At 44.4% G+C, this 27,024-nt stretch overlaps 1 protein-coding gene across 2 annotated transcripts in view; it reads left to right on the top strand.

The window, feature by feature from the left end:
• The window catches only part of LHPP (phospholysine phosphohistidine inorganic pyrophosphate phosphatase), a 94,481-nt gene that overhangs the window by 10,712 nt on the left and 56,745 nt on the right, over positions 1-27,024 (top strand). The window contains exons 2-7 of one of the 2 annotated variants that reach the window (XM_074592054.1): positions 3,238-3,425; positions 3,838-3,991; positions 7,665-7,728; positions 8,885-8,977; positions 17,611-17,702; positions 22,310-23,207. In XM_074592054.1, the coding sequence (XP_074448155.1) occupies positions 3,238-3,425; positions 3,838-3,991; positions 7,665-7,728; positions 8,885-8,977; positions 17,611-17,702; positions 22,310-22,334 (616 nt within the window). In that variant the 3' untranslated portion in view covers positions 22,335-23,207. Of the gene's footprint in view, positions 1-3,237; positions 3,426-3,837; positions 3,992-7,664; positions 7,729-8,884; positions 8,978-17,610; positions 17,703-22,309; positions 23,208-27,024 lie in introns of those variants that run through there. The other variant, XM_074592053.1, reaches the window with a different exon arrangement.

Here is a 27,024-nt window from a genome sequence, read left to right on the forward strand (position 1 = left end):
AGCCTCGGGGTGTCCCCAGCTCCCTGGACCGTGCAGAGTCCCCGCAGCGAGGAGCACAGTGCTGCCTGTCCCCGTGCTCGGCTTGCACTCTAATCGGGATCGATCGCTGGTGCTTCTGGAGTCTGACTGGGATCTTTATCACGGCCGCGATGTATGGGGGTTGGCTGAAGTCCTGATTGCCTGGGCTTCCTGGGCATGCCGGTGCTTCTGTAGTAGACATGCTGATAAATCTGTAATACGCTGGAGATCTTGATAAAATGTGTGTTGTGTGTTTCATCTGCTGTTGCCTCATTCTTCTGTACCTGCAGGTATCTAATCCCTTGCTCTTTATTTTCTGAGGCATCATGTTACAAATTTTGTTCCTTATTCTTCTCCTAACGTCGCCACACTTGCTGGGTCGAGAAATTGCAGTAAGTTGCTCTGCACGTGCTTCTTAAAATGTGAATACTGGTGGCTGGGTCAGCTCCGCAGCTCGAGGTTTCCTGTTAAGCCGGCCAGTTCAGCAGCGGTGCCTCCAGTACAGTATTGACTCGCTGTGCAAAGCATCTCCCCTCACTTGGACTTTCAAGGCATCTCTTAGTTCCTCCTGGTGCAAAACCTGGCCATGAAAACTGGAGGAGAGTTTTGCTGTAAACACGAGTGGAGGCAGGTTTTCCCCCCATGTAGAGCTGTTGTTAAAAGCTCTCCCTAATTATTTAAGCTCTGGGTTAATAGTTGTTTGCTGATGTGTGCTGGCCTGCAGGCTCCTCTCACAGTGCCTGTGCTGAGCATCGAGGGATGGATTCGTCCCGGTGTGTGTATGATCATGCTCGTACCAGTGAGTGTGACTGTTGTACAAGGATTTGGCAGAGAGCTAGCAGAGGGTCTTTTCAGAGATGCTAACTTTGAAGGAAAAGCTGGCTTTCAATTGAGAAGGTATTTTTGTAGAAATAAGCCTTCTCTGGAGTTCTTGGTGGGTTTTCTTTTGTTTAGTGTTGCAGGATGTTTTTGAGCGTCCTTTCCGTGTTTCACCACAGGACTCTGACCAGCTTGGTCTAACTCTTTGTAGACCTCACCTGATCCAAAGCAGTTACTGAGCTCATTTGTTGAGGTGGTAATTGCTGGTGGCCACAAAGGCGTGAAGCAGTCCAGGATGTGTTGGGGCTCCTTCTGCTTTGGTCAAACCTTTCAGAAGTGTAACGCTGTTTTTTCGTCTCAAATTCTGAGAAAGGAGTTAAATTTGTAGTATAGGAAAACTTTTTGCTCCCACCAAGCTCTCCTGTGAGGGTACTTGTTTGTCGGTGCAAGTCGGTGGTTAGTGTTGTTCCTGGATTCATTTCATTGACCTTTAGGAAGAGAAAGAATAGATTCTTATTCAACAAATGTCTGCTTCCAGGCAGTCATGAGTCACGGGATTTTTTCCTGAGTGTGCAGATAGGCTTTGCGTTTAGAATAAGACTTTTTTTAATCGCGGCACACTCTATTAAAGTTTGTTATGTATCCAAATTACACTGCTTTGCTTTTTAACTACAGCTGAAACCGTGTTTCGAATAACAGATGTGGAATACTGTCATCCCACTGTCACACCAATTGTTCATTGTTCTGAGAAGGTCACATCATAATTCATTAACAATAATTATTCCCTGGGTACACCCTGCACTTCTTCACTCAATTGCTTCATTAACTTGTGAGTGAATCTCACATTCACTGCTCCAATCAATGAAGATATATTTGTAATGTACAAGTGGATGCTATTAGTTACAATATATTAACTGCCTAATTTAAAATAGAAAAGCTATCTTTATGAAGGGCAATTAACCACTAAGTGTAATTGATAATTCACATACCTATGATTAGGAAAGACAAATAATAAGAAAGAAATGAATCACCCGCATTATTGAAGAAGACACTGGCGTGCAGTTTTAATGAGCAGAAGGGGCTCTCTGGGTCAGGCCGGATTTCTAAGAATCCTTTGGTGGAAAGTTTGTCATCGAATGCGTTACCTCGAGGTGGTTTCGGTGTTTACCCCGACCAATTGGGATCATCTTCCCTAGGAAAGGAACCCACCACGTTTTGTTGTCTTGAGAATCAATGCAGAGGCTTTCCTAATAGAAAAGTCGTTTTTCATCTTAACGCAAAGAAATGTAATAATATTTTAATATGAATTTATAAACCTAGCCCCAAACTTACCTGGGTGTCTAAACCTATATTAGCTTAGATCCTCAAAGATAACTATGTACAAATTCACACTAAAACCGACCAAAATTAGGCATTTTAATATAGTTGAGGAGCTGAGTGACAGTCCTTCTGGCAAATATTTTTTTTTTTTAAATTTTGTTATGTTTTCAGTGCTTCTAATTTTCCAAGGAGGCTTTGAAATACATTGGTTCTCCAAATAGCTGACAACTCATCCTTGGACAAGAGGTGTTTTCGTGACATCCCTGGCAGGTCACCAGAGCTTGGGTGGGGAAAAAAAGCTGCTGAGAGGCGGAGGACTTGCATGAGATTGCAGAGAACCGATCCACAGGAACCACATCCTTGGCTCTGGGCGCTTGGGCCCCTGTTTTCTTTCCTTCAGAAGCCATTCACCTGTAAACATTTGTTAAAGAATAAGCTGAATACCATATTTTTCAGGATTACCCACCAAGTAACAGCACAGGTGTTTTATGAGAAATTAAGTGAAAAATGTAACTGAAGCCACCCCAGTATTGGTATAAGTGTCACTGCAACTAGCTGGCCTCTTGCATGGAGTCTGCAGAAGTGCAAAGCCTTGCTCTTACCTCCAGCACATCACTGCAGCAGGTGGTCAGTGGAAAGGTGAAAATCCAGGTTAAAATGCTAATAGCCAGTGGCACCATACCAGGTACCGTACTCACGGCTGTGCAGTGCCTTCAGGTCATGTGTGTCTACATCCACGGACCAGTTTAAAGAAAAGGAATTTGATTTTGGAGGTTTTGGTGCTGTGGTATCCTGGGGATGGTGGGCATCACCCATGCTGCCGTGTCCAGCTTAGCTCTCTGTTTCAGAAGAGCAGTGACATGCTATGGCAGGGGCTCTGCAGGTGAAAACTGCAGCTGTAGTTCCCAGAATCAATATTTTAGGTGTGTCTTGGTCACAGTAAGGGATCCTGCTCCTGTTCTGGCATTTCCTCTTTGCATTTTTATTGTAATTATCCAAGTTAGGGATGGGACAGCAAAACTGATACTCTTAGCTCATTTTCTATGTCTGGTTAACCCCTCTGCTGCTTTTACTCAACAGGATCAAAGCATCTGGTCTGAAGCTGCGGTTCTGCACTAATGAAACTCAAGCGACCCGGGAGAAGTTTGTAAAGAAGCTCCAGGGCATGGGCTTTGACATCTCTGTGGCCGAAGTGACTGCGCCAGCCCCAGCAGCCTGCCGCATTTTGAAGGAACGCAGCCTGAGGCCACACTTGCTCGTGCACAATGGTGGGACAACGCTGCAGCAGTTGGCGGGGACACGTAGGGGGACAGCCCAGAGAGATGTGGGAGATTGGGATAGAGCAATGAATTCCCATAGCTCGTGTGGGGCAGAGCTCCCAGCTGGGGTTTAGGTGCTTGGGTATAATGAGCCACTGAGACGTGGGTGGCGGGAGCTAAGGCAAGGGTAGGAAATGGTTTATTTTGCTCATTGTTGTAGGACAGATGAATAGCAGAATCCAGTCAGGAATAGAGCGGTCTGAAGAACAGTTTATTTGGACTTGGATTTTATTTTTTTTTTAATGTGTTGTGTAATGAATGAAGGGAAACACAAATCTGGGGGAAAACCATCAGTTCCTATAGGCTCTGAAATGGTAAGGCATTTGTGAATTTTTTTTTTTTTTCCCCCCTCCTTCTGTAGATCTTGTCCCTGAATTTGCTGAGATTGATAAAGCAAACCCAAACTGCGTGGTTATCGGAGATGCAGCAGAAAACTTCACCTATGCAAACCTTAATGAAGCTTTCCGAGTTCTGATTGGGATGGAGAAGCCTGTTTTGATCTCCCTTGGAAGAGGGTGAGTTAAGCACTGTTTCTTCCTCAAGTCTCTACATTTTTTGATTTCCCCCAGTGTCTTTGTTCTTAATGGAGGCCAGATACCGGTGTGGGCATTCACACTACCAATTTTTAGGCAATTAATCTCTGTGTCTGCATTAGCAGGCTGCTTAGGTATCTGTTAATGAAGGATCCTCAGTTCAGTTGCCTAACTTGGCGTCCTGTCCTGAGTCACTTACTTGTAGTCTTTCCAGGGGTGTGAGGGAAAACTGAAGTGATTACACTGAAATAAGTCTCTAAAAGGAGGTGGTACGGGTGCTCCCCAGGAGCCGTTCAGCCCTGTGCTGATGCAGGATTGCAGAGGGCACTGGAAGTAACTGAACTTGCCACGCCGAATCCTCCAGTTGACTTTGAAAACACTCATCAGAAGGGTCTCTGTGGTGCTACAGTGCTGGGTGAAGCATGCTTTTAATTTCAGCTGTTGGTGGTCTTTTTGCTGTAGACAGTGCAGAGTAAGCAGTTGTGTGGGTGTGTTTCATCAAGTGCTAGAGGGTGAGAAATGTAGCTGCTCCTCTGAGGAGGAATTGTAGCAGCCTTTAAAGAGCCTGGAGACGTCCTGGTGTATAAGCGCAGCAAATGCCAGCCTCCCACTCTTCAAAGTCAGCGTTCAAGAATGAGATAGACCTTGATGAAACAATCCACGTCAGGGCAGGTGGCGGTGGGAGGGTTAAATAGCTGTAGTTTTGTAAGCCACTAGCAAAAGGACATTTGTTGCTTTAAGAGCAAGTCTGAGAGCCTCTTCAAAACCCCATAGAAATCATGGAGAGTTTGTATTTTGATGTTTGTGACACCCAAGTGAATGAGTATTGCAAGAGGCCAGTAGGATGATAGACACTGCTTGTGAATTCGTCTTTGCCTCTGCAAGATCTTAGAGATAAGAACTCTTGATTTAACTGCTGCCTGTAGCCATGCATTCCTGTCTGAACTGAAAATAAATGGTTTTTAATAGTGAAAGAAACCCAAACCAAACAAAAATATCCAACAGGCCATGCTTGGATAAAGGGCTGTTAGTGTGGATTTGTGATGCAGTTTGATCTTCCAGCATCCTGAAGTTACTAGTGGTGAGAAGGATCAGGCGGTCCAAAATTCTGTTTCAGCCAACAGTCAGCGAGGTTTCTGCTGCCAGGTTCGAATCCTGCCCGCGTTTGTCGTGGCTGAGGTGTGATGCTGGAGGTGGCTAATGATCTGTGTGACGTACATGACTCCTTGCTATTTGAGGGATACTTAAAGATGCCGTCTCTGAAAGTTAGCGTTAGCACCTCTGCAGATTGATTCATATGTATGAAAATGTCGTACATCAGGGAGCATTTCGTGCTGGTGGCTTGAGGATTGCTATACAGGAGGAATAAGAAGCCAAGAGAGTTTTTATTTGCTAATATAGAAACCCTACCAACTTATGAAAGTAGCTGCAATGCGCAAACTCCACCTGAACCGTGTCGGAGGTGGGGGTAGATGTTCCCCTGGCTGTGAGTAAAGTGTGGTGGCCAAGAAGACCAAAGGGGAGAACTCAAGGATATATTGAGAAATGGCTGGGCTGGTGTGTATGGTGAAGACCTGCAAAAACAACGGTGCTTTTGAAGTGACAGATAAATTATTTTGATAGTTTGAATATCAAAAGACATTTTTAATTATTCTCTGAACATCAAAGGTAAGTTTTGACCTCCAGCTTTCACATGCAGGAAAAATCCAGTCAGGGAATTTGAATGTTTTCCTGAAAACAATTCAGTTAGCTGTGTTCTGAGATTTTAAACAGGAGGTTATTAATGCTAGTGCTTAATAATGACAAATCCCAACGGCCTTGAAGGAGTTATTCTTATCTGTGGTGCAATGTATAGGTTTAAAAAAGACTCTGCACATTTAGCTTGAGGAAGCCGTAGTGACAACTTTTTTCACTGGACCGTAATGGGCATGAAAAGCCTTCTTAGTTTGTGGGTTATTGATCCAGCCGGGTAGAATTTATCAGCGGGAAGGAGCAGTTAAATCCATTGTGTTGCCTTACCTGACACTCGCGCTCTGATCCTACAACACGGGCAAAAAATCTTTACTGTTTCTCAGTTAGAAGGATAAGGAGAAAACGTTGAGCCAACAGCAGAATTGCTAATGTGCATAAAATAACCAAGTTTTGTCGTATGTGATACTGTCTTTCAAAACGAAATACAGAATCAATCTTTGTTTAAGATTTGCAACATGACCAATACAAAAATGCCTTCGTACCCTGTGCATATAAAAGTATTTATTTATTTGTTCGTTCATTGATGTAGACAGCTCTAAAACAGACCCACTGTTATTTTTTTTGAAATGTTATTTTTCATTTTAAAATACAGATTTTTTTTTTTTTTTTTTTTGATATTCTGAGCTAAGTTTTCACCGTGAGCTTATTTTTTTCAACGATTGATCATTTAGGTAATGTGAACGTGAGTTCTGAATGAGTTTTTCTGGTAGGTAAGTTCTCTGACTCGAAAAAGGGAGATTATAAATTGGATGAATTGTTCGCCTAACTAGAGAAGCCTCGTTGATGCAAAGGGCCACGTACAAAAACCAGCCACAAGCCAGCTTCGTTTTTAACGTGCAGAACCAGTGTAATTGGGTGGACCTTAACAAGGTGCCTGCCTTGGGCAAGTAGGTTGATTTTGGTTGAAGTTTTAGTTCATTCCATAGAAAACGAAAGTGTCAGAGTCACTGAAGCAGAATGCCCTCCTCCTGAAAATGGAGTGATTTACATTTAGCATCTGTTTTGGGCTGAGAGTGGGAATTGGCTTTGTAATTTCTTCTGTCATGCCACTGTCAGAAAATTAAGCTGTTTACGCTAGACTATAGAAGGTTAATGGCTGTTCTAGCAAAGGTCAAGTGGTCATTTTAAAAAGAGGCTGTGCTGAATAATCGAAAATGGCAGAAGGATAAGGCATAAAATCTTAACTGACTGCTCATCCTGCCTTTTTTTCCTGTCATATAGAGACCTGTCTTTGCTCTGATCAGGAGAGCTTGGATGACCTGCGTTAATGCGACTTGCTATTCCAGAAAAACACTGTAAAGATGCTAACTAATTTTATGAGCTCCATGGCAATAGGAACAGTTTCAGGAGGAAGAAAATTTAGCTTGGAGGGCTCTCGTAGTCCCAATAAACAGTGTCCTGGCTTTCCTCATGTGGGAGGCTGGTGACAAGCAGTGATGGTCAAGTGTTTGGGGCCCCCTTCCAGATATACTAAAGAAGGTGTTAGAGCTGCTGGTTGGTGCCAGCCTTCATCTTGTATCTGCCAAGGGGTCTCCATCGCTGATTAAAGGAAGAGCAATGTAACCGCTGTCCTTTGCGAGCAGCTAGTACTCTGTGCAATAAAATCCAGGCCAAGTTCATCCATGATATTAGCTAGTTGAAATCCCTTTGAACTGGTGGAGTTGTGTCCCAGATGCCAGGTGGGCATCCGGTCTGAGATCTTTTCCCCAGCATTGCATGGTATTGAGCCTGTCCTTTACTTAATTCCTGGTGTTAAATTAAAGCTCCGGAGTTTCTGATGACTTGACTTTTTGTTGCGGCCATATGGACATCTGTATAGGCACAGAAATAATAAAATGTGGTTTCTTTGTATTTAACTGCCAACATTTTCATTTCATTGAAACTTTATCACTTTCATTTCCAGACGCTACTATAAAGAAACCGATGGTCTGAAACTTGATGTTGGAGCATATATGAAGGCATTAGAGGTATTTTATAGCTTGCATTATGCTTACTCGCTCTGTGCACCTTGTTAAAAGAGTAACTGGTATAAATACGGGTCATCTTCTGTAATTACTCACCTTGGTAGAGGAAGTTTCCACAGGTTGAAACTCATTTGCTGCATCCTAAAGACGGGTGGATTCATTTGTTTTCTGGCTTTGTTCATGATTTTTATTTTATTTAAAATGTGAACTTTTACTATTGCGGTACCTTTATTGGTAGGGAGGCCCTTGAAAGAAGGAGTCAGAAAAGAAAAACATGGAATATTGTCTGCAAGATACCCAAGAAAAACTGAAGGTCCGTTTTATGTTTGGTGTAGCGTTAACGCAGCCCTTGGCCTTAACAGGGTACTGCAAAAGGCCCTTCTTCAGCAAGAAACTTAAGTGCAATCCTGTTTTTAAGCCTGATTAAGTCTGTGCAGAACTGGAACCCAATAGATAAGCGAACCTAAGGGTGAGAGGAGGAGAGAATCATTATTCTCGCTTTTATAGGCTTGCAGAGAGATAAAAAAAATACATAGTGAATGCAGAGAATAAAGCAAAGTAGGGTAGTATACAAGCACAGAAGATCATGGATGTAATATGTGCTTGCAGCACATTCATTTGTATCTACGTGAGTTTTGGGGAGAGTTTTTGCCTCCCCCATATGTTCAGGCTTCTAGTTGTCTAAGAACAAGCTAAAACACCTTTTTTCGGCATAGTACTGATATTTAGTTGCAGGAAAATAAAACTGGTCACTTGAATCATTAAAAATATGCCAGGTGGTTGAAGAAACCCTCTACATCTTTTAAGGCCCTCCAGTATCGTTTCATATGAAGGATATTTGCTATTTCTGTAAGAGTGGTGCTCTTACAACAATGAGTGATACTGGAACTGACTCTGAAGACTGTTCTCATGATGGAGAATGTAAAAGGTTTGCAACTTGAGATGTTTCAGGAGGACTTTCTCTTCTGCCAGAGAACATTAAACGCTTCTGTTATGCAAATTCTCCGATATTCACCTTCACCCACAAATCCATTGTGGCATTTAAGAGCAAAAATCATTAATCACATACTTCTAATACAATTGACTGGAGTATGGAGTTGAACAAATCCTTTTCTGATCAACATTTTTGTGTCTCTTTTTTTTTTTTTTTTTTTTGCAGTACGCTTGTGATGTCCAAGCTGAGGTGGTGGGAAAACCAGCAAAAGCGTTTTTTGAGTCAGCCTTAGCAGAAATGGGAGTTCCACCACAGGAGGTAAGGTTTCTGATGCTGTGACTACTGGTTGTGCCATGTAGTTATGCCCACTGATGCGTTTTTTTTTTTTTGGTTTGCTGTTTTCATGGAAAGTTACAGAGGAGGTTGAAGGGAATGCGGGCAGGACAACATGGTAAACTCTGGGTCGATATGAAAAATGTTTCAGAGGGAGACTCCAGTGTTTGCCCAGTCCATCAAATAATGCGAAGCAGACAAAAGAGGACTGAAAGCCAAGAGAGTAAATGGGGAGCAAGTGGGGACCTGTTGAATTTCTTCTGCCCTTCTTGTTACCCTCCTGAAAGGCATGACATTATTTTCTCTGCTCTTTTGAGGATTCTTTTTTACTACCTGCCATTTCCCTTTTCATTCCTGTCTGTCTGTGCTCTGACTTGTGCCATCCGTACCTCTACCCAATTTAGAATCTTCCATACATCCCGCCATTCTCTACTGCAGTTTCTCCTTCTGCTTGTACTGTTGTGTTGTGCTTTCTCATTCACCTTCCTCCCTAGCCATATAGTTCAAAAGAAAATGCACTTCTGTTGTGAAATTCCTTTATTTGGAGGCTAAAGAAAACAATATGGAAGAATAGAAGTTAGTTTTCCCAAGGAATTATGGAAGACTTATGCCTCACAAGATGAGAGGTGCCCCAATGCCTGGCAGTCCACTTGGTGACTGGAGGCTGCAGTGTGGTGGAATTGCAGCCGAAATGTTATTTTTTTCCCTTTGGTGTCACACTGGCTACCTTTTTTTAGTAAAAGGGAAAGGCAGAAGTAAAGCATTTTCTAATTTAGTTGAACAAAGAAGCACTGACTGACTCCAAAACTTCTCCTGTGTTATTGGATTCATCACGCTTTCCAGAAACACGCTGAATGTGTGATGCTCCCTGCTTGCTTAATACAGCCCATTTTTTCCCCTCTCTGTAGTTGTGCCCAGATCCTCTTTATTGATTTGTTATGTCACACAGGACATAAGGATGAGTATGAGATGACTCACAGACAGCAGTGAATTACAAGGTAATAATTCCATCAGGGGTTTTTGGTGACATTATAAACAACAGGAGTGAAGTTTGGGTGGCTTGTAGGTCCCTAGAGCCTGGAGATGAAATTATGGCCCTGTAATTCAGTATGTGCTTGGGTTTTACTTTATTATAGAGTGGGGAGATGGAAAAGACCTAGTAGGCCATCTAATCCATCTCCTTCCCTGTGCAGGAGCGTTCCCTGCTCCACGTTTATTAATGTTTTGTCCAGAGTAGTTTTCAGTGGGCCAAACAACTGGGCATCTGTAAGTACGCTAGCGACAGTGTTCACAGCCAAGGAGGTCTCGTGGGCAGGCAGCTTTTTCTGAATTCATCGGGATGCTTCATCTCCTTTTTTTTAAACAGCATCTCCTTATTTCTAGTTTTACTCTAGGTAACAACCAAAATGACTGCTTGCCTTCCTGGATATTTTCTCTCTCCAATTACTTCTAGACTTGTTATCATCACAGTAGTGGTCTCGTACTAAAACTGTGTGTTTAGCTCTCAGCAGCTTCCCTTGTGGTTCGGTCCCTCTGCACCCCAACCCGCTGCCGTGTTCTTTTCTGTATTCCCTTCACTTTGTCGATATCCTCCCAGTAACAAGATAGCTCAGCCTGAACATAATATGGCAGGTACAGCCCCGGCAAGTATTCAATCTATTCGTCCAACCAACAAACTAAAAAATCCATTTCAGACGCAGAAGAAAAAGCAGCTGGAAAAAAGGAACAAAGGGGAAAAAAAAAACAAAACCAAAACCTCTAGAGCTCAGCCCTTGAATACTATTTGCCTAAATCAGATGCATGAAGGTTTGTGTTTCCTTTCTGCTTATATCAGAAATGATATAGGAGTAGGAGGAAAAGAGGGAGTTTGGGGTTTTTTTATCCTTGTGTCCCTGTGTAGTGGCATTGCTTGCTCTTTTCCATAGGCAGGACAGTGCGGTTGTCCTCAGGCACTGTTTTGCCCAGCTGGCGGTGTGCTGGGACCCTGTCGGCCCGTGGGACTGAGGGAGAGTGTCATTACAGGGATGCAACAGGACACCAGAACTCCTGTCTCAGAAACTTTGCCCCAGGAAACAAATTGGATTTAATGCATCACTAAGCTGGCAAAGATGGTCCATAGGGTGAGCCTTGGCGAGTGGTTCCCATCGACTTCAGGAGGATTTGTTTTGGGTACAGAAAAGCAGTAATAGTCCCCAGCAGAGGTTATTTATTCATTCCCTGCTGTTGGCCATAGTGCCTCCAGTGACTAACTGTGTATTTTGACAGAGGGTTTGTTTTTTTTCCCCCCGCATAGTTTCTAGCGTTAAATGACATCATTTTGTTGTAGTAATAAGTCTAGTCTGTAGGTGTAATATTTCGTATTCAGAGAGATTCCAGATGAAGGGAGCATGTGCCTAGCTACGGAGGAGCACAGTAGACGCCATTGCATCATGGTACCAGTCACTGCGTGCTTTCAACTATGGAAAAAATAGTCCATGCTGCTGGAGTTAAAACCTGGATCATGATGCACATGTGTAGGAGGAACAAATTACAGCAGAGCAAACTACCGTAATTCTAACATCTTTTCCTAACTTCTGAGTGCTTGACCTTGCAACTTTAATGTTCTTTTGAGAAGGATTTGCAGCTTGTTTTAGTTTGTCATACGTAATAACAAAAACTCAGTATATTCAGTTCAATAGGTTCCTTAGTGATGCACTGTATTACATTTTCATCTGTCTCCTGAATGAGCTATACTTCTCTGCATTAGTAACGACATGACAAGGACTGGTTTTACTTGCCTTTACTTTTGTAAAATGTTTGCCAATAATTTATTCCACCTGTGGAATGCGTTTAATCCATACCATCATTAAACCATTTTAGATGAGCTGTGCTTTTGAAAACATATTACAGTTTTCTTTCACCTGACTTTTAATGAAAAATACCTTTTTAATAAAGCTGTCTCACCACAGTAATGCTAGACAGGGGCGAATCTTAAATTTCTCAAGCTGCTTTAATCAATAAAGTTATCACCAGTCGTTTCCCTTGATAACTGCTTCTTACCGAGACCCTGACTTTGCCTTCTGCTGCTGAGATGTTTTCAACCTGCACTTAGAATAGGAGGAACTCCCCAAAGTCCAATTTTCATTTTAACCTTTCCTCAATGGCCTAGAAATAACAGATTGCCGGTATTACTTTAATAGATTGGAAATTTAAACCTCTTAGAGGTAACCAGACCTATCTTATGATTCAGTAATATGACAAAGAATAACACATCTTAAAGGTTACTGAAATGCCTAATTCATATGTTTTAAGGCAGCTGTAACAGTGGACGATTTTTACAGCTTTACAATAAAGCCTAAATAATGTTAAGGTTCCGGTAGTTTTATATAATCATAAAAAGTTCTCTCTGTAGCAAATTGTCCTGCTTTAACGGGAGTTATGGCAGGTCGTACTGGAGTGCATAAACTCTCGGTAGTTAACCAATTCCCATTTCTGCCACCTGCAAGTCTCAGGGGGGAGTTAGTGGCGCGTGAGGGACCACCGGGGAGGTCACCCGGAGAGTGGCACGGAGGACCGGCTGCCATGCTGGCATCCCCTCAGGGCTCACCGGCCACGACAGGGGGAACATTTTCCATCTGTGAAAGGAGTGAAGTGGCTGAGTGAAGTTTCAAGCTTCGAGTCCTGCTGAAAGCTTATTCAAACCTGGCTGGCCCTGCAGGCTTGGGAAGTCTTAGGAAGGACCTGGAGGTTTGATGGATTTCTTTGTTTCACCTGCCTTGTTGTACAGCTTCTCCCAGGTCAGAGGCCACGTGCGATGCCCTTTGTGTGTTTGATGTTTGCGCAGCTAGTATTTCCAAGATAGAAAAATAATTAATAGTAATATGGGATCCTGAAGCCTTGGAGATTACCGGTTGGGCCAAGGAGAATAGGGAGAAAGTAAATGTATCGTATTTCTTGTGTAAATGGATTTAATACATTATTCAGGGTTTTGTGTATAAGCTTTATTTCCTTATGTCCCTGGCATGTTTAACTTGATTAAGGTTATTAAGCCTATAGCAAAAATCTGCTTAGGCATAAATATGTTTGACTCTAGAAGTGTTCACTGGGTTGAATGTTCTCTTGAAGTTTGCACACTTCCTTCTGTACGTCTCTTTATTTGCATCCTCCATAGATGTCAGCCTCCAAAGCACAGTACGAGCTTGTCCTAGCAAACACGGCATTGCAACAGGAGCATGGCTGGGTACTACAGGAATCAGTGTCTTTCTGAAAGCCTTGTTCATTTTATCATCCTGTCTTTCTGCCTCTGCCTTCCGGTACCTAAAGGGGCTACAGGAGGGATGGGAAGGGACATTTTCAGGGACCGTAGAGACAGGAAAGGGGTAACAGCTTTAAACTGAGTGAGGGGAGATTTAGATTAGATCTCAGGAAGAAATTGTTTGCTGTGAGGGTGGTGAGCCCCTGGCCCAGGTTGCCCAGAGCAGCTGTGGCTGCCCCATCCCTGGAGGGGTTCAAGGCCAGGCTGGACGGGGCTTGGAGCAACCTGGGCTGTTGGGAGGTGTTCCTGCCCAGGGCAGGGGGGTTGGAATGAGATGATCTTCAAGGTCCCAACTCTAACCATTCTGTGATTCTATGATTTTCTTACTCCATAATTCCTTTTCTGATCAAAATTTTTCTGTGACTGTAGTGAATATTAAAACTCTGTTTGCATACAAAAGTACCTAAGGTTCCCATTCACCACCCTACCGGCATCTCTGAAGGCTTGGTAGTGTTGGCTACTTCTGTGGGTAAGAGGAGTCAATCCCCACCTCTCTTCAGCTCTGGGTCTGGGGCTCGGACACCACTACCGTGTTGGTGACTCCTGTGCCACAGGCATTTGTCCAGTGGGGATTATATTACGCCTTCCCACCCCGAAATTCCTGGAGGTCATGTTCATCTCCTCCATTCTCCCTGCTGATCTGTGTTGGGTTTGATGGGAACTCCTTGAGAGCGGTGGCTTCACTCAGCTTTGGTGCACGTGTGCTTTATTTACTGCACATGTACAACCGCATGCACCATCTCTCATCAGCTGTATGGATTAGGAAAATATAAATTACACCCATTTTAATTCTTTGATGATTTGTCTTAAAACCAGAGAGACTGTCTCACTGCGTTTTACCCTTCTTTTTAGTAAATTTTTAACTGATCGAAAAAAAGCAACTTCCACAGAATAATTGAGCAGATTAATGGTGTGATCCCTGTGTAAAACGTGAACATGAACGGGGATCTTTTAATTCTTGCTTTCAGTGGGTATGTGACCTTTCAGTTTTATATCCTTCTCTCTCTTCTTACCATATTGCAGTCAGAGAGGAAGTTAAACCCAGGTTTGACAGGTAGAGTTTTTTTATTTCCCTTGACAGCACACCTTTTGACCTCTATCTTCTTGCCAATGATTTTTTTAAATCCTAAATGATTTGGGAATAATTGCTCCTCCTTTAGTGATTATTGCCCTTCACCGATAGTAAATCTGTGAAATCCCTGGGGGCTGGAGTACATTTTTGTATGCGTATGCCACAAGCTGGCCTGGACAGGCATCGCCGCTCATCCGCAGCCGCACTTGCAGAGCTGCCGGGCGTCTTGCAGGAAAACTTGCCTGGACGGGGTGAAATACAGCCCCAGCAAGCGAATGAGGGCTTGGTGGGCTGCCCCGCTCTGCCCTTTCCCATTTTTCAGAGGAAATTCATTTTTAAGGTTTTGAGAAGCCAGGACTGAGATTCTTTACTTCGGAAATCTCATCCCGAACGTCTGGGTTCAGGCTCACAAAGGGCGTGCGGGTGGCGGAGGGCAGGAGGTTCCTGGGGTCCCCCCTGCTGACTCTCCGGGTCCCCCCGTAACCCTTCCCAGTCTCCCCTGGGGAGGCGTTGGAAGGAATTTTATAAGAAGGAGGGATTAGAAGCTGTTGAGGACAGTGGTTGAGAATGATTAAATATCTCAAAGCAGCTTGGGGGGGAATTGGTAGTGGTGGTTGGCTGGCAGCGGTGTCGCCACGTTCTTTGCAGCTCTGCATCAAACAGTGGGATTATTTGGTTTTCCTTGTCTGTGTATGCGTGCTGTATTTACTAATCACTTAAAATTAACCCATCATTTTCTCCCCGTTTCATTGCTTGTTTGGAGAAGTGGTAAGGAAAGATGAACTGTCTACGGGGAAAGGCATCTTATTAGGAATACACACATTTCTGTGAGCAAAGCAGATAAGGAAAATGGGCCGATTAATGAAAGGATGGAAAAGACTGAGCCCTCCATCGTCTGGTGGCTTTGAAGCAGTTTGTGAGCAGAGAGCTGGAAATGTCCCCTGTCCCAAAGCCTGCTGCTGCTCCTTCCCCATGGGCATGGTTTCCCCAGCCCCGTGGCCATAAGCCACAAGTTCTTACGGCTCTCTGCTCCTTAAAGGGGCTCTCAAAGCCTGGCCACAGCCGTGACTCTCCTAGACAGAATGAAGCAATGATGGGCATTTATAACTATTTCAAAATAAACAATTTCAACTTAGACACAGACAAATGAGTCTTGACTTGAGGGGGAATCCCATTGCACCCCATCACCTGTGTGGGGCAATGATCATCCCTCATGCGAACGGTATTTTAAGACAACAAGGAAGATAGACTGGGCTGGTACCTACCGTATATAATCTTGCATACCCCACCTGATGCGTTACTCAAAAGAGGATTTAGTTTTTATCAGCTGAAGCTGTTCCAGGTACACATGTTCGTAGCTCAGTTTCGTTTATGAATGCTCTCAGAAAATCTTCTGTTCGGCTGGGGCTTTAGGGATATCCTGAGATTTCCTTTACATGCTATGTAATAAGTGGGAGAAGATTTTGTTGTAATTAGATGATGAATAAAAATAGCTCTGGAGCTTTAGGACTTTCAGAATTCTTCAATATGCATGATTTAGTCCTGCCCAGCAGACTGCTTTCGGAGTGGGAACTGAAGCGTGGGTGACACAGAAGATGAACTGACTCTTGTGTGGTTGCACGCTGTATAAAAAAGAGGTGCTTCCATGTGAAAGCAGAGGAAGAAGAGGATTTTATATTAGGTAGAACTGGTAACTGGCATGGCACCTGCAACACAGACTTTCTATATGGTTTTGTCCTTAAAACTCTGCAGCCAGCTGTATGAAAACACTGCACCATCTAAGGCAACCCTGGTGCCCTTTGGCAATGTGCCTTTTAGCCTCCCCAGTCCCATCTGTGGGACAAGGACCGTCGTGACCGACCCTAGAAAAAGCTCAAACCACACAAAATATAAGGGCATTTACTTCAGTAATAATATAAGGGCAATTTCTTTAGTAAGAAAAGAGACGCTTTGCACAGTGATTCCGTGTATCCGATGTGCAGGGATGAAAATAACCACAAGTACTTGGAAGGGAGGGGAATTCAGGCAGGAATTTCTAGAGCTGCAAGGTGCCATCGCTGTGCAAGCCTGGCAGTTGTGTTTGTGAAGCAGGAGGCTAAGTCAACAAGATGAAGGTCAAGTGGCTAACGATGCAACTAATGAATGTATTTTAGATAAAATTCACCTTTGATGCAGAAGGTGCAAAAGCACACTTTAAAATCAGATAGATAAACTAGATTGCGTATTTTCAGAGCTGGTGCATTTCCCCAGTTTTAGGTGCTGCTTCCGTTCTCTTCAGTAATCCAGAATGCCTTTGGAAGGTTGAAACTTCATTTTTTGATTATCAATTGGAGATTATTGTTTTGTGTATATGCTGGGTTTTGTTGAAACTGTAAAGTGTGAGGCCCCTCCAACCATTTTAAAATTTGAAGAATAAAATAAATGTAATAAATGTAATGCAGGATGATAATAAGCACTTGGGATTTTGAAGCTGCAGTTGTTAATGAGAAAGACCCTTTGGTTGACACGCTTCAGTTGAACGAAGACCTTTAACAAAGACAGGAACTCCAAAGTGAGTGTGCGTGCTCCGTGTTTTCATCAGACACTCAGACAAATCTTAGCGTAGCCAGAAGGTCTTTTCTCAGGTACATTTTTTTTTGGTAATTACTCAGTTGAGTTTAATGTTTGCACAGATTTAAGCTGACTGTAATGCAAACCTTGCTAGGCCTGTGCATATCATATCACATTCTGCAAAAATAAATGAGGAAGATTTTACAGTGATTTTTCCAAATTTCTGTATCAAGCTGAGTGTGGGTTGGGATTAAGCTCTGCGAAGTTACACATTTTAGTGATCACAAGCTTAAGCTTTTGGCCGGCTTTTAGAATACCAATTTTAAGGAAATGTGTAAGAAGTTAAGCGTAATTTAAACTGCGTGGAGCATAACATAAATGCATCATTAGGAACAGAATAGGACTACCTTCATAAAATTCAACGTTTGCTTTGAACTGTGCCAAATCACTTTGAATTTTGTGATTGATTACAAATTGTGCGATGCGTACTGCGCTAGCACATTGCTCGAGGAGCTATAGCATGAATTATATTCAAGGTAGGATGACTTTTAATCAATACGATGACAATATTATCTTGTTTAATTTGTCTGATGGCAGTATTAAACATCAAATCAAGCTGTTTGTTATGTCAAAGGAGTGTGACGTATGGCAGAAATAAACTGCACTCGACGCCAGTTTTTCTGTATTTCATTGCTTTGACAGGCCATCATGATTGGAGACGATATTGTGAATGATGTCGGAGGTGCCCAGCGGTGCGGGATGAGAGCTCTGCAAGTGCGGACCGGGAAGTACAGGTCAGTGCACACCCTGCACTCCACAGGGGCACGCGTGGAAAGAGGGGGAATAAATGTAATGATCTTTGTGTTTACCTCACTGCCAAACGACACTGGGCTCTAATTTCCTTGCAACGCATTAATTTCTGAAAGAAAAGGAGTTGTGGTTTGGAACATGGTACACGTTCAAAGCGAAAGTGCAAGAGCAGATTTTTTTTCATGTCTTTTCCAGGTCTTTTCCCGTTGGTGGCACAAATTTGCCATCAAGGTATGCTTGTGTGAACACACACCTCCTTGTGCAGTAGTTAGGCTTGGGTGGATGATGACATTTTCATTTGCAAAATGCATTTTAGGAAAACACTGTGTGTATGAAAGTGGCATGAAGGGGAAGACGTATTGTCTTAGATCTTTTAAAGAAATATTTTCTGTTAAATTACTGCTGTATTTTTTTCATCTTGGTGCATAGAACTGGTGTGTTTCTTGGGTTTTGCTTTTTTCTTTTTTTTTTTTTTTCTTGCTGCTGCGTGAAAGCGTTGTACACTCGATGCAAGACGTGTCTGCTGAAACTTCTAGCAGGGCTGATACTCTAAAATTAGACTGTCAACTCAGTGATCTCTGTGGGTCATATCTCACAGCTTTAGGAAGGACTCCATATGTCTGCTATTTCCTCCAGACACGAATTCAGCTCTGAGATGTCTGGAACGCGTGAGCTGTTTCTCCGCTCCCCATCTTAGCAGAGTACGGGCTTCCGCAGGCTCCCTCACCTCTTTCAAAGGATCCTTCAAACCCTTCTCCATGCAGGTGCCTCCATGATTTTGTGTTTTCATTGGCCTAAGAGCTGTCCCTGCAGCTGCCGACAGCAGACCTGAGTGCAGTTATAAACAGGGCATGGTGCAGGGTTGCCTGGTGGAAAATGAAGCCATCAGCTGATGCTCAGGCCAGGTTAGGTTTGAAGTCGGCTCGAGGTGACTCTCCAAATGCGGTACAGCCATTGGTCCCTACATTCAACATTTGGATCCCATAACACTCAGTATCGCCTCTTAACCGTAACCCTGCTTTTTTGTAGTAGGCATGGTTCAGCAACACCATCTGTCATTTGACATAACTTATATTTTTACAGCTTTTCTTGATTTTCAAATACTGAGACTGTAAAAGAAGGATGCTCTTTTGGGAAGGGCTGCAGCAAGTGAGAATGGCACTTGCCATAGGCTATCTGAAAAGTTATTCTGTTTGTTTTCCAGTCAATCTGTTTCTCAATGTTCCTTTTAGTTTGTGTAAGATGATAAAATAATACGTAGTGCCTTAATTCTAATGTCCACTAAGTGATGATTTCTGAGAAAAAGACAGATACAAGTGTATTGTAATTAACTATTTTTGCATCTTTAACATAGTACATCTCAAAATCAGTTATCTATCTGAATAAAGCTCTAAAAATCCCAAAGATTAAAGTAAGTGTAAAGTTTGTGCTGTTGGGATTATTTGTCTGTAATCTGTGTGATCCCATTAATTTCCTAAAGGAGAAAATAAGAATTCAGCAGTTGATTTTACCCTGATATTAACAGGATCACTTTGTGAGTCCACATCTTAATGCCACAGTGATACAGGTGTCAGTGGAGGCAGTACCTGCACAGAGAGGTGAATTAGACCTTTGCTACTGAACAACTACCTCCTGTGACATACTTTGCCCATCAAAATATGCCACAGGTGATGCTGCATCCAAACTGTTCAGGCAAGTGACATCAACTATATACACACACACATAAATATGTATAATTGTATGCTGGAAAAACGTCGTCTTGTATCAAGTTTGAGTCATGATTTCTCAGCTGAAAGGGAGTCATCAGCTGTTCTAGATGGGGAAAAAGGATTGTTTTCTACTGTTATGTTTCCTGTTTCAGTGTGTGGTTCCTCTTACCTGAGATCATAGACTATTGTATGGCAGTGAAACACAGATGAGTGTCTCTCTAAATTGAGCGTGTGGTGCCAGTCCTGTTGTTAGCAATTGTGAGTAAAATGAAATAGCTTCTGTTTGCCAAGAGAGGACAGAGATGTAGGTATTTTCGAGAATGGCTGGTTTAGTATTCATGGAAAATCAAAACACACAGTGAAGTATTGAGAGAGATGGAAAAAAAACCCACAAGTGAATGAAAGCTGATGGGCAAGATAAATTAAAAATAACAGAAAACGTAGTTATTTCCTGGTGGCTTTGGTTTAAAGTCTGATATATAAGATTGTGCACAGGTCCTCTCTTGTGCATAGGTCCACAACCACCACTTATGCGGTGGTTTTTGCTGACACAGGGCTGTGTGCTACACCCAAGTACCTCTGGATGGCACCGTTGGTACATTGACTTCAGCATCAGCCACAGCTTCGGGACCTCCCCTGAAAGCTAAGGCGATTTTTGTAAAGTAACCGTAAAGCACAAAGGCATCAGGGTTTTGTTGCAGACACTGAGTGTTGGTGCAGCGGGATTTCCACTGATTTCAGTTATGAGATGTCGAAGCTCAGGACATGGGTGATCACCCCAGTTGAGTTGTCTCTGCGTTTCTACAACAGTGAGTAGTTTTTTCAGTTCCACCACAACGATGGTGCCTCACTTCAGCCAAATGGATGCAGAGCTGATTTCAGAGTAAAGTAAAAAATAACAGAGGAACTATCCCAAGGATTTGTTGCAGGTGCATTTCACAGAATACCACTGGATACACGGAAATTACATTTTTTGTACAAGTTATCCCAGTGAAGGCATTTTGCATGTAGTTCTGAAGGTCCAAAGGACCCTGCTGTACCCCTCCATCCTCAGCTAAATGCTGTCCCCAGCTGGCAAACGTTGTCACCTCCAGTGCACGAGCGTGCATCGGGGCAGCTCTCCTTATTTCAGGGGTCAGTGCGGTTTCTATGAACACCTTTGAGGTCTTCTGCCCACCAAGTGCCAGCAAGGGTTGTGCATAAAAGGTGACACATGAGCCAAGTCTTACTGTACTGTTTATTGTATTTCAAAGGGACTTCAGTGATCGCATGGCGATTGCAGCCTGCAGAGTAACTCGGTGCATCTTACTTGCTTTAATAAGCTAGAAGAAAAAATCCCCTTTGGCCCTGAAAGCCTTTTATGGGAGGAATCGATCAATCTGCTAATATGGAGGTTTATGTAGTAGATAGGGGTGGACAGGTCTGCGGGGTGGGCAGGCTCCAGCTGGGTGCAGGAAGCTGACTTCAGCCTGCAGCATTGCAGGAGCCTTTCTCCGTGGTGGTGTTTGTGCCGGGTTGCTCAGTGACGGCGGTGACGGGTGCCAGCTCCCTGCTGAACTGAGGAACTGGTTTTGTGAATGCAGGGTGGGGGCGGTTGGCTTTGCAGACAAGTCGAGAAGGTCCAGAGGAGAAGCAGAAGGGCTGTGCGTGGAGCCCCCGGGGCTGGCTGCCTCCCTCTCTGGGCTCTCACCCTCCTGACCTCTGCAAGGTCTTCTTCAGTGTCGGCTGCTCCCAGGGTGAGATGCAAAGTGTGGATTAAGCTGCTGCAAAACCATTCAGTTTTACATCACCTTGCATGGAAGTCCTGAAAATTAACTCCTTTGTCTCACTTCTTTTGGATCTTTGAAGTTTAGTAAAATTTATGCAGCAGATTTCCTTCAGTATGACAAGCTTTGCGTGTTCCTCACGCCTGCATCTTTACTTATCTCCTCCACTAAAGCCCTTAATCCTCAAGCAGGACTGAATCTCAAGTGTTGAGCTCTTTCTCAGTAGCCAAACGAGGCATGACGTAGATTAGTCCGTGAAATGCAATAAATCCTAGCTGCAACATGGAATAAAATTTCTGTTGGCGCAAGTCAGGGCAGTAATGGAAAGGTGTAGGGGTAAGATGGTTTTTTGAGTTGATCTCAGCTGGCATGGTTCTCCAGTATGGGGTGAGAGATTCAGCTGGACAAGTATAGCCTTTCTTTGGTGTAAAATCCAAATGCAGAGGGTCAGCCTGGTCTGCAGGTTTGCCTGCTCTATTTCTCCTTTCTACAGGACAGGTCAGGTCATTGCTGCAGACTCTTGTGTGCCAAGAGAAGAAGCTGGTGTTAGGTTTTTCAGCATTGGGAAATGGGATGCTAATTACGAAGTTTCTGTGCACACCTGCATGGAGGCCCTTCACAGCCAACATCTTTCCCATCTAGGGAAGAACATGTACTTGTCTTCCCGCACAGGGTATGTGCTAATTCCACTTGCAGCTAATTGGCCTTGACATCAAACCAATAATTTCCACAATAACTATTGATTCTGCAATGCTGCGTAATATCCTTGTTCCTCCTTGTAGTGTGCAAGTTAAAGCAGAGAAAAATTACTTTGAGACTTTTCCAACTCTCTCCCCGTAAAATTGGAAACAGCTTTCAGGTGCGTCAGTGCGTCAAATTGCAGGTGGTTCTTGGCAGGGCAGGACAATTACCTACCGTGCTCTCCTTGTTATTTACAGGTCTTGATTTGTAAGCGAAGAACTCTCCATCGCTAGTGAGCGGCCGGTAGCCAGGAGTATTCGTGGCAGTGGTACCCGCTACCCCTGCTCACCTGCGGGCTCCGAAATGGTTTCAGAGGCTGGCAGTATGGCTTCATCCCCTCTCAGTGCTCATGTGAGGTTTTCTTTGTTTGATTAGGGATTTATCTCGCGGCCATGGCTGATACTGCAGCATCCCTGAGCTCCGTCGTTGTGGACATAAAGGATATCCCAGGGATGGAGGATAAAAAGATGGAGGCCCGCAAGAGCTGCCGTCTCTCTCCAGCTCTGCCACTGTTCTCCCGGAGAACTCTATCAAGTTATTTCATGTTGCTGCTCTTCAGTTTCCCCACTTTATAATTATCCTCTGAGAATAATTATTCTGACTTTCTTAATAACGTGGCTTGTGATCTGTTCCTCTTATCTGATTGAAGATAACATACAGAATTTGTACAGATTTGTAGGAAATCGGCTTGCCAAGAGAAAAATCAAGACGTGATCGAGACAAAAGTTGTGACAGAGGAAAGGTCTTTTAGGCTGCCATCGTCTGCTGATGAAGGATTGAGGAAAACAGGGTGGGTCTTTATAATAACCTCCTAAATGAAGTTATAGAATTATTCTTAAGAAGAAATATTTCCACCCATAGATAAATTTGCAGCTGTCACGGCGTTAGTACATGAAGCTCATGACACATTTTGCAAAGGAAGAGTCCCATCTTACTGCTCTGCAGCATCCCTCCACCCTCGCTTTCTTGCTCACTGCGTTACCAGCCCCAGCCAAGATGAACGGTTTTATTAGTTTGTTCACATCTCCCGGGTCCTGGTGGAGCATACCAGACGTGCGGAATGAGAACGAGCAGGCAGAGGCACTGCCTTTGTGCTGAAACAGAACCAGAGGCATTCCGATGGCCTCACAGTCCTGATAATTAAGCCTGTTTCAAGTATTAAATGGAAAGACTTACAGCCCGTATTTGCACTGTAAAAAGCTGTATTGTAATTCACGTTAATGTCATAAGCAATGTTCATTAAAATCTAGTGTCAGCAAGTTGTTTTTCATTGTAGCACGGTAGCTGATTGCAGTCAATCCCAAGGCACAGTCTTATTCACCATTTATTGCACGCCAGAATCACAGTTTGCTCTGGCCACGTGAGGATCTTCACATGTGTTTATCAATTTCTTGACCACAATTTGGTTACTGTAATCTTTGAATTGGCTTTGTAGAGGAAGTTCAGAGTAAATACAGCAGTACTTTAGCACACGCATACTCATCTGGTGACAGCCTTAAATTTTCCCAGTACGTGCAATTGTCAAGACACAGAAATTATAGTTTTAGGATCTGGTGCTTTAGGAATGAGTGGCCTGTGAGAAGGTTTAAGTTCTCGCTGCTGTAGTATGCTCTTAGTATCCAAACATCCACTTCTCAGCATAGAATATAGCCAATTGCAATGCAAAATAGTGAATTGCATTGGAAATGTGTTATTGTTGAACTACAAGTGGTGAACTTATGAAGCAGAAGATTTTACCTTCTGACTCTAAAGAATCATCTTTTGTGTGTCTTGAGGATTTTTATCTCCTTAACTGAACATAGCCAAGTGTTTACTTTCCAGTAAAGTTACTGTTTTATATTAGAAATACCAATGGGACTAGATGGTTGTTGTAGGTCCCTTCCAACCGAACTATTCTATTCTATTCTATTCTATTCTATTCTATTCTATTCTATTCTATTCTAAATGCAGATGATACCTTAGCTAAAACACACCTGAAAGGAGCAAGAGGGAATAGAAAGCTTGGCTACGTTGTGGCTAATGTGTAAATGTAATTATCTTCAGTCTAAAAGAGAAATGGGAGGGTTTTTTTGTTTTGGTTTTTTTTTTTTTAGATTAGCGGTTAATTTATTTGTTGGTACTAGAATAAACCTCGAGGAAGCAGAGTGTGTTCCAAACATAGCCATGGTGGGTGCTGTGTGTATGCTCATCTGCTGTTCTGAAAAAATTAGTCTGAATATCAGAAAAGAGATCAGCCTGTGATGGGGAGTAGGGGCAAGGAGAAATAAGGGAGGAGTGTGTCAGGTCAGCGAGGAAATGCGGTGTGACCCAGCAGTCTCGCCAGGTCTGCTCTCTACCTGTCTGACAACCGGCTTTTCCTTAGCAGCCCTGCTGTCATCAGCTGTCACATCTCAGGCGCTTTGGAAAGGAAGCAATTTGCATTTTGCAAATCAAGATGGCAGTGACCGCATCAGCCTGTGCTGCAGTTTTGCTTCCCCTCTTGCTTCACGTCCACACACCAATGCAGGAGCAGAGACAGCTGCTGGAGAGGTTTCCATTTCTCCTCCCCTGAAGTTGATAAGTAAAGGGCTGAAAGAGGAGGGAGGTGGTACCAGTGCCAGCTACTGCAAGAAGCAGTGGGACCTGGGAGGGCACGTGGCTCAGGTGGGCTTGATATGTGGACTAAACCACTTCCCGACCCTCTCTGAAAAAGCATCCAAAGCTAATGGCCGTTTTGTTTTTTGTCTCTTTTGCCCTGGTGTCTCGGTGTCTTGGTAGCAGATGCCAGCCTGGGCTGGCAGCCTTCCTCCACCAGACGTGGCCATGCACATCAGTGTGAGTGACACCAGAGCCCTTGGTGGCTGCTTGTCCCATGCGTTTGTGTGTCTCTCCTCCCCGCAGATACATCATTTATGATCTGAGATGGTGGTGGCTGGACTGCCTGAGAGGAAGCAGCTCAGGGGCTTTCCAGGGTTTCTCCGGCATGTGCTCACCTCCTGCACAGCACCCGCTGTCACTGCAGGCACCCGAATTGCCTGTCCGAGGGGACGGGGGGCTCCTGGTCGGGCAGGGCCCCCTCTGGCTCCTGCTAGACCCCCAGCCTCCCCCCCTGCTACGAGCCCGAGCAGTCTACAAGGTGGGATGGGGAGCAGGTCCTTGCTTATTTTTATCTTTAGGGGGCTTTTCTCAGTGCCAGCATAAGGCTGCAGTAGGAGAATTCCAGAGTGAAGCTGTCCTGGGAGCCGGCCGAGCGCAGTGGTGTTTCTCAACACTTGTCACTTGCAGAATGCCGAGCTGCATTAGCTTGTTCAACATTTGACAGCAATGATGAATACCATACCAATCGCTAACTACTTTATTTCCGTAAAAATGCTAATGAGCGTGTTGAAATGTGTTGCAGCAGTGGCAGAGCTGGGACAGCTGCACCATTGTGGTTTCACTAGAGGTTTTCTTTTTTTAAAACGCAGGTTCCTCTTCTCTGCCTGTTTTTTTTCCCCCCGTAGTTAAATGTCATCCCAGCTCGGTTGGTGCGTGGAGTGCCCTCAGCGAGCAGCATGGGGAGTGCGGCAGAAGGGGCGACTGCTCTGATTGATGAAACCAAAGCGTTGTTTCCAAAGGGAGAGAGAAGCAAACACGAGAGAGGCAGGCCAAGTCAGCCGCTGATGTAACTCCCTCGGAGCAAATGGTTCAGTATCTGAAATTTAATCTTCTGGCCTGGGCTCTTGCTCACGCTCTAAACATGCTCAGGAGCGGCGGTGCTGGAGCAATACCTTGTGCTGGCACCCTGCAAGCACAAAACAGCCGAGTATTCATGCTTTGATGCTGTGCTGTGTGGCCCACGGATGCTGGAGGGCCACCGACAGGCTTATCTAGTAACATTCATTTTTTCCTTCTAAACCCAGAGTGGCTGGTTAGTTCCCAGTGCGTTTTCTGCTCTTGAGGGGCCCTGGGTTTGTATGGCCGAATGGTTGGGGAAGCGGCCGTGCAGTTGTCGGGGAGCTGGGTGCTCAGAGGTGTTATGAGCTCAGAGGACCACTAGCCATCACCACTGGTCCCAGAGCCACGCTGGAGGCCCTGCTGCAGGCGTGTGGCTTCTCCAGCAGCCACAGAGGTGATGGAGATGGGTGGTTGTTGAGGTGCATAAGAGCGTGGCTGCCAGCCTGCTCAGGCCAAGGGAGTCACCGTGAGAGATGTGGACTTTTCCTGTTATGAGGAAAGGCTGAGAGACCTGAGTCTGTTCAGCCTGGAGAAGACTGAGAGGGGATCTCATCAATGCTCATCAATATCTAAAGGGCGGGGGGCAAGAGGCTGGGGCCAGACTTTTCTCAGTGGTGCCCAGCAACAGGACAAGGGGCAACAGGCACAAACTGGAACACGGGAAGTTCCATCTCAACGTGAGGAAAAACTTCTTTACTTTGAGGGTGCCAGAGCCCTGGAACAGGCTGCCCAGAGAGGTTGTGGAGTCTCCTTGTCTGGAGATACACAAAACCCACCTGTACGCGTTCCTGTCCAGCCTGCTCTGGGTGACCCTGCTCTGGCAGGGGGTTGGACTAGATGATCTCCACAGGTCTCTTCCGATCCCTGCCATTCTGTGGTTCTGTGACTGCTGCCCCTCCGGCTGCTTCTGCTGGGCATGGGCTGGTGGCTGGTTTTCATCCCCTTCAGGAGGCATGATGTGACTCGCCCAGTGTTGAAAACAAAGCACCCAGCAGTGCCAGCTTCAGGTCTTCTGCAAGCGTTGGGAAACTCTGATGGGTCCATACGTGACTGTGGCGGGAGTAAGGGCGTAATGTGAGAAAAGGGGTTGGGGTGAGGAGCTGCATTCCCCGGGCAGTGCGCTTTGCTGGGGATGAAGACAGCTTGCAGCTGGGACGTGACTCATGTTTACGCTTTGCTCTGAAACCCTGACAATTCTTACTTGTTTGTGGTTTTCAGTCATTGTCAACAGCGTATACGGTTACACCTCAGCCCTGTGCACTCGCAGGTTGCCGAAAGATGAGCCCATTCAGTGTGTGGGGCTGGTGTTGTTGCAGGGGGTCTGAGTCCTGTGTCAGGTCTTCAAACTCAAGCCATAAAAACGCTGATGGGCCTCGGGACGATGGGGAGCAGGG

The sequence above is a fragment of the Larus michahellis genome, chromosome 6 (genome assembly GCF_964199755.1).
Source record: "Larus michahellis chromosome 6, bLarMic1.1, whole genome shotgun sequence".
In the NCBI taxonomy this organism is placed as follows: Eukaryota; Metazoa; Chordata; class Aves; order Charadriiformes; family Laridae; genus Larus; species Larus michahellis.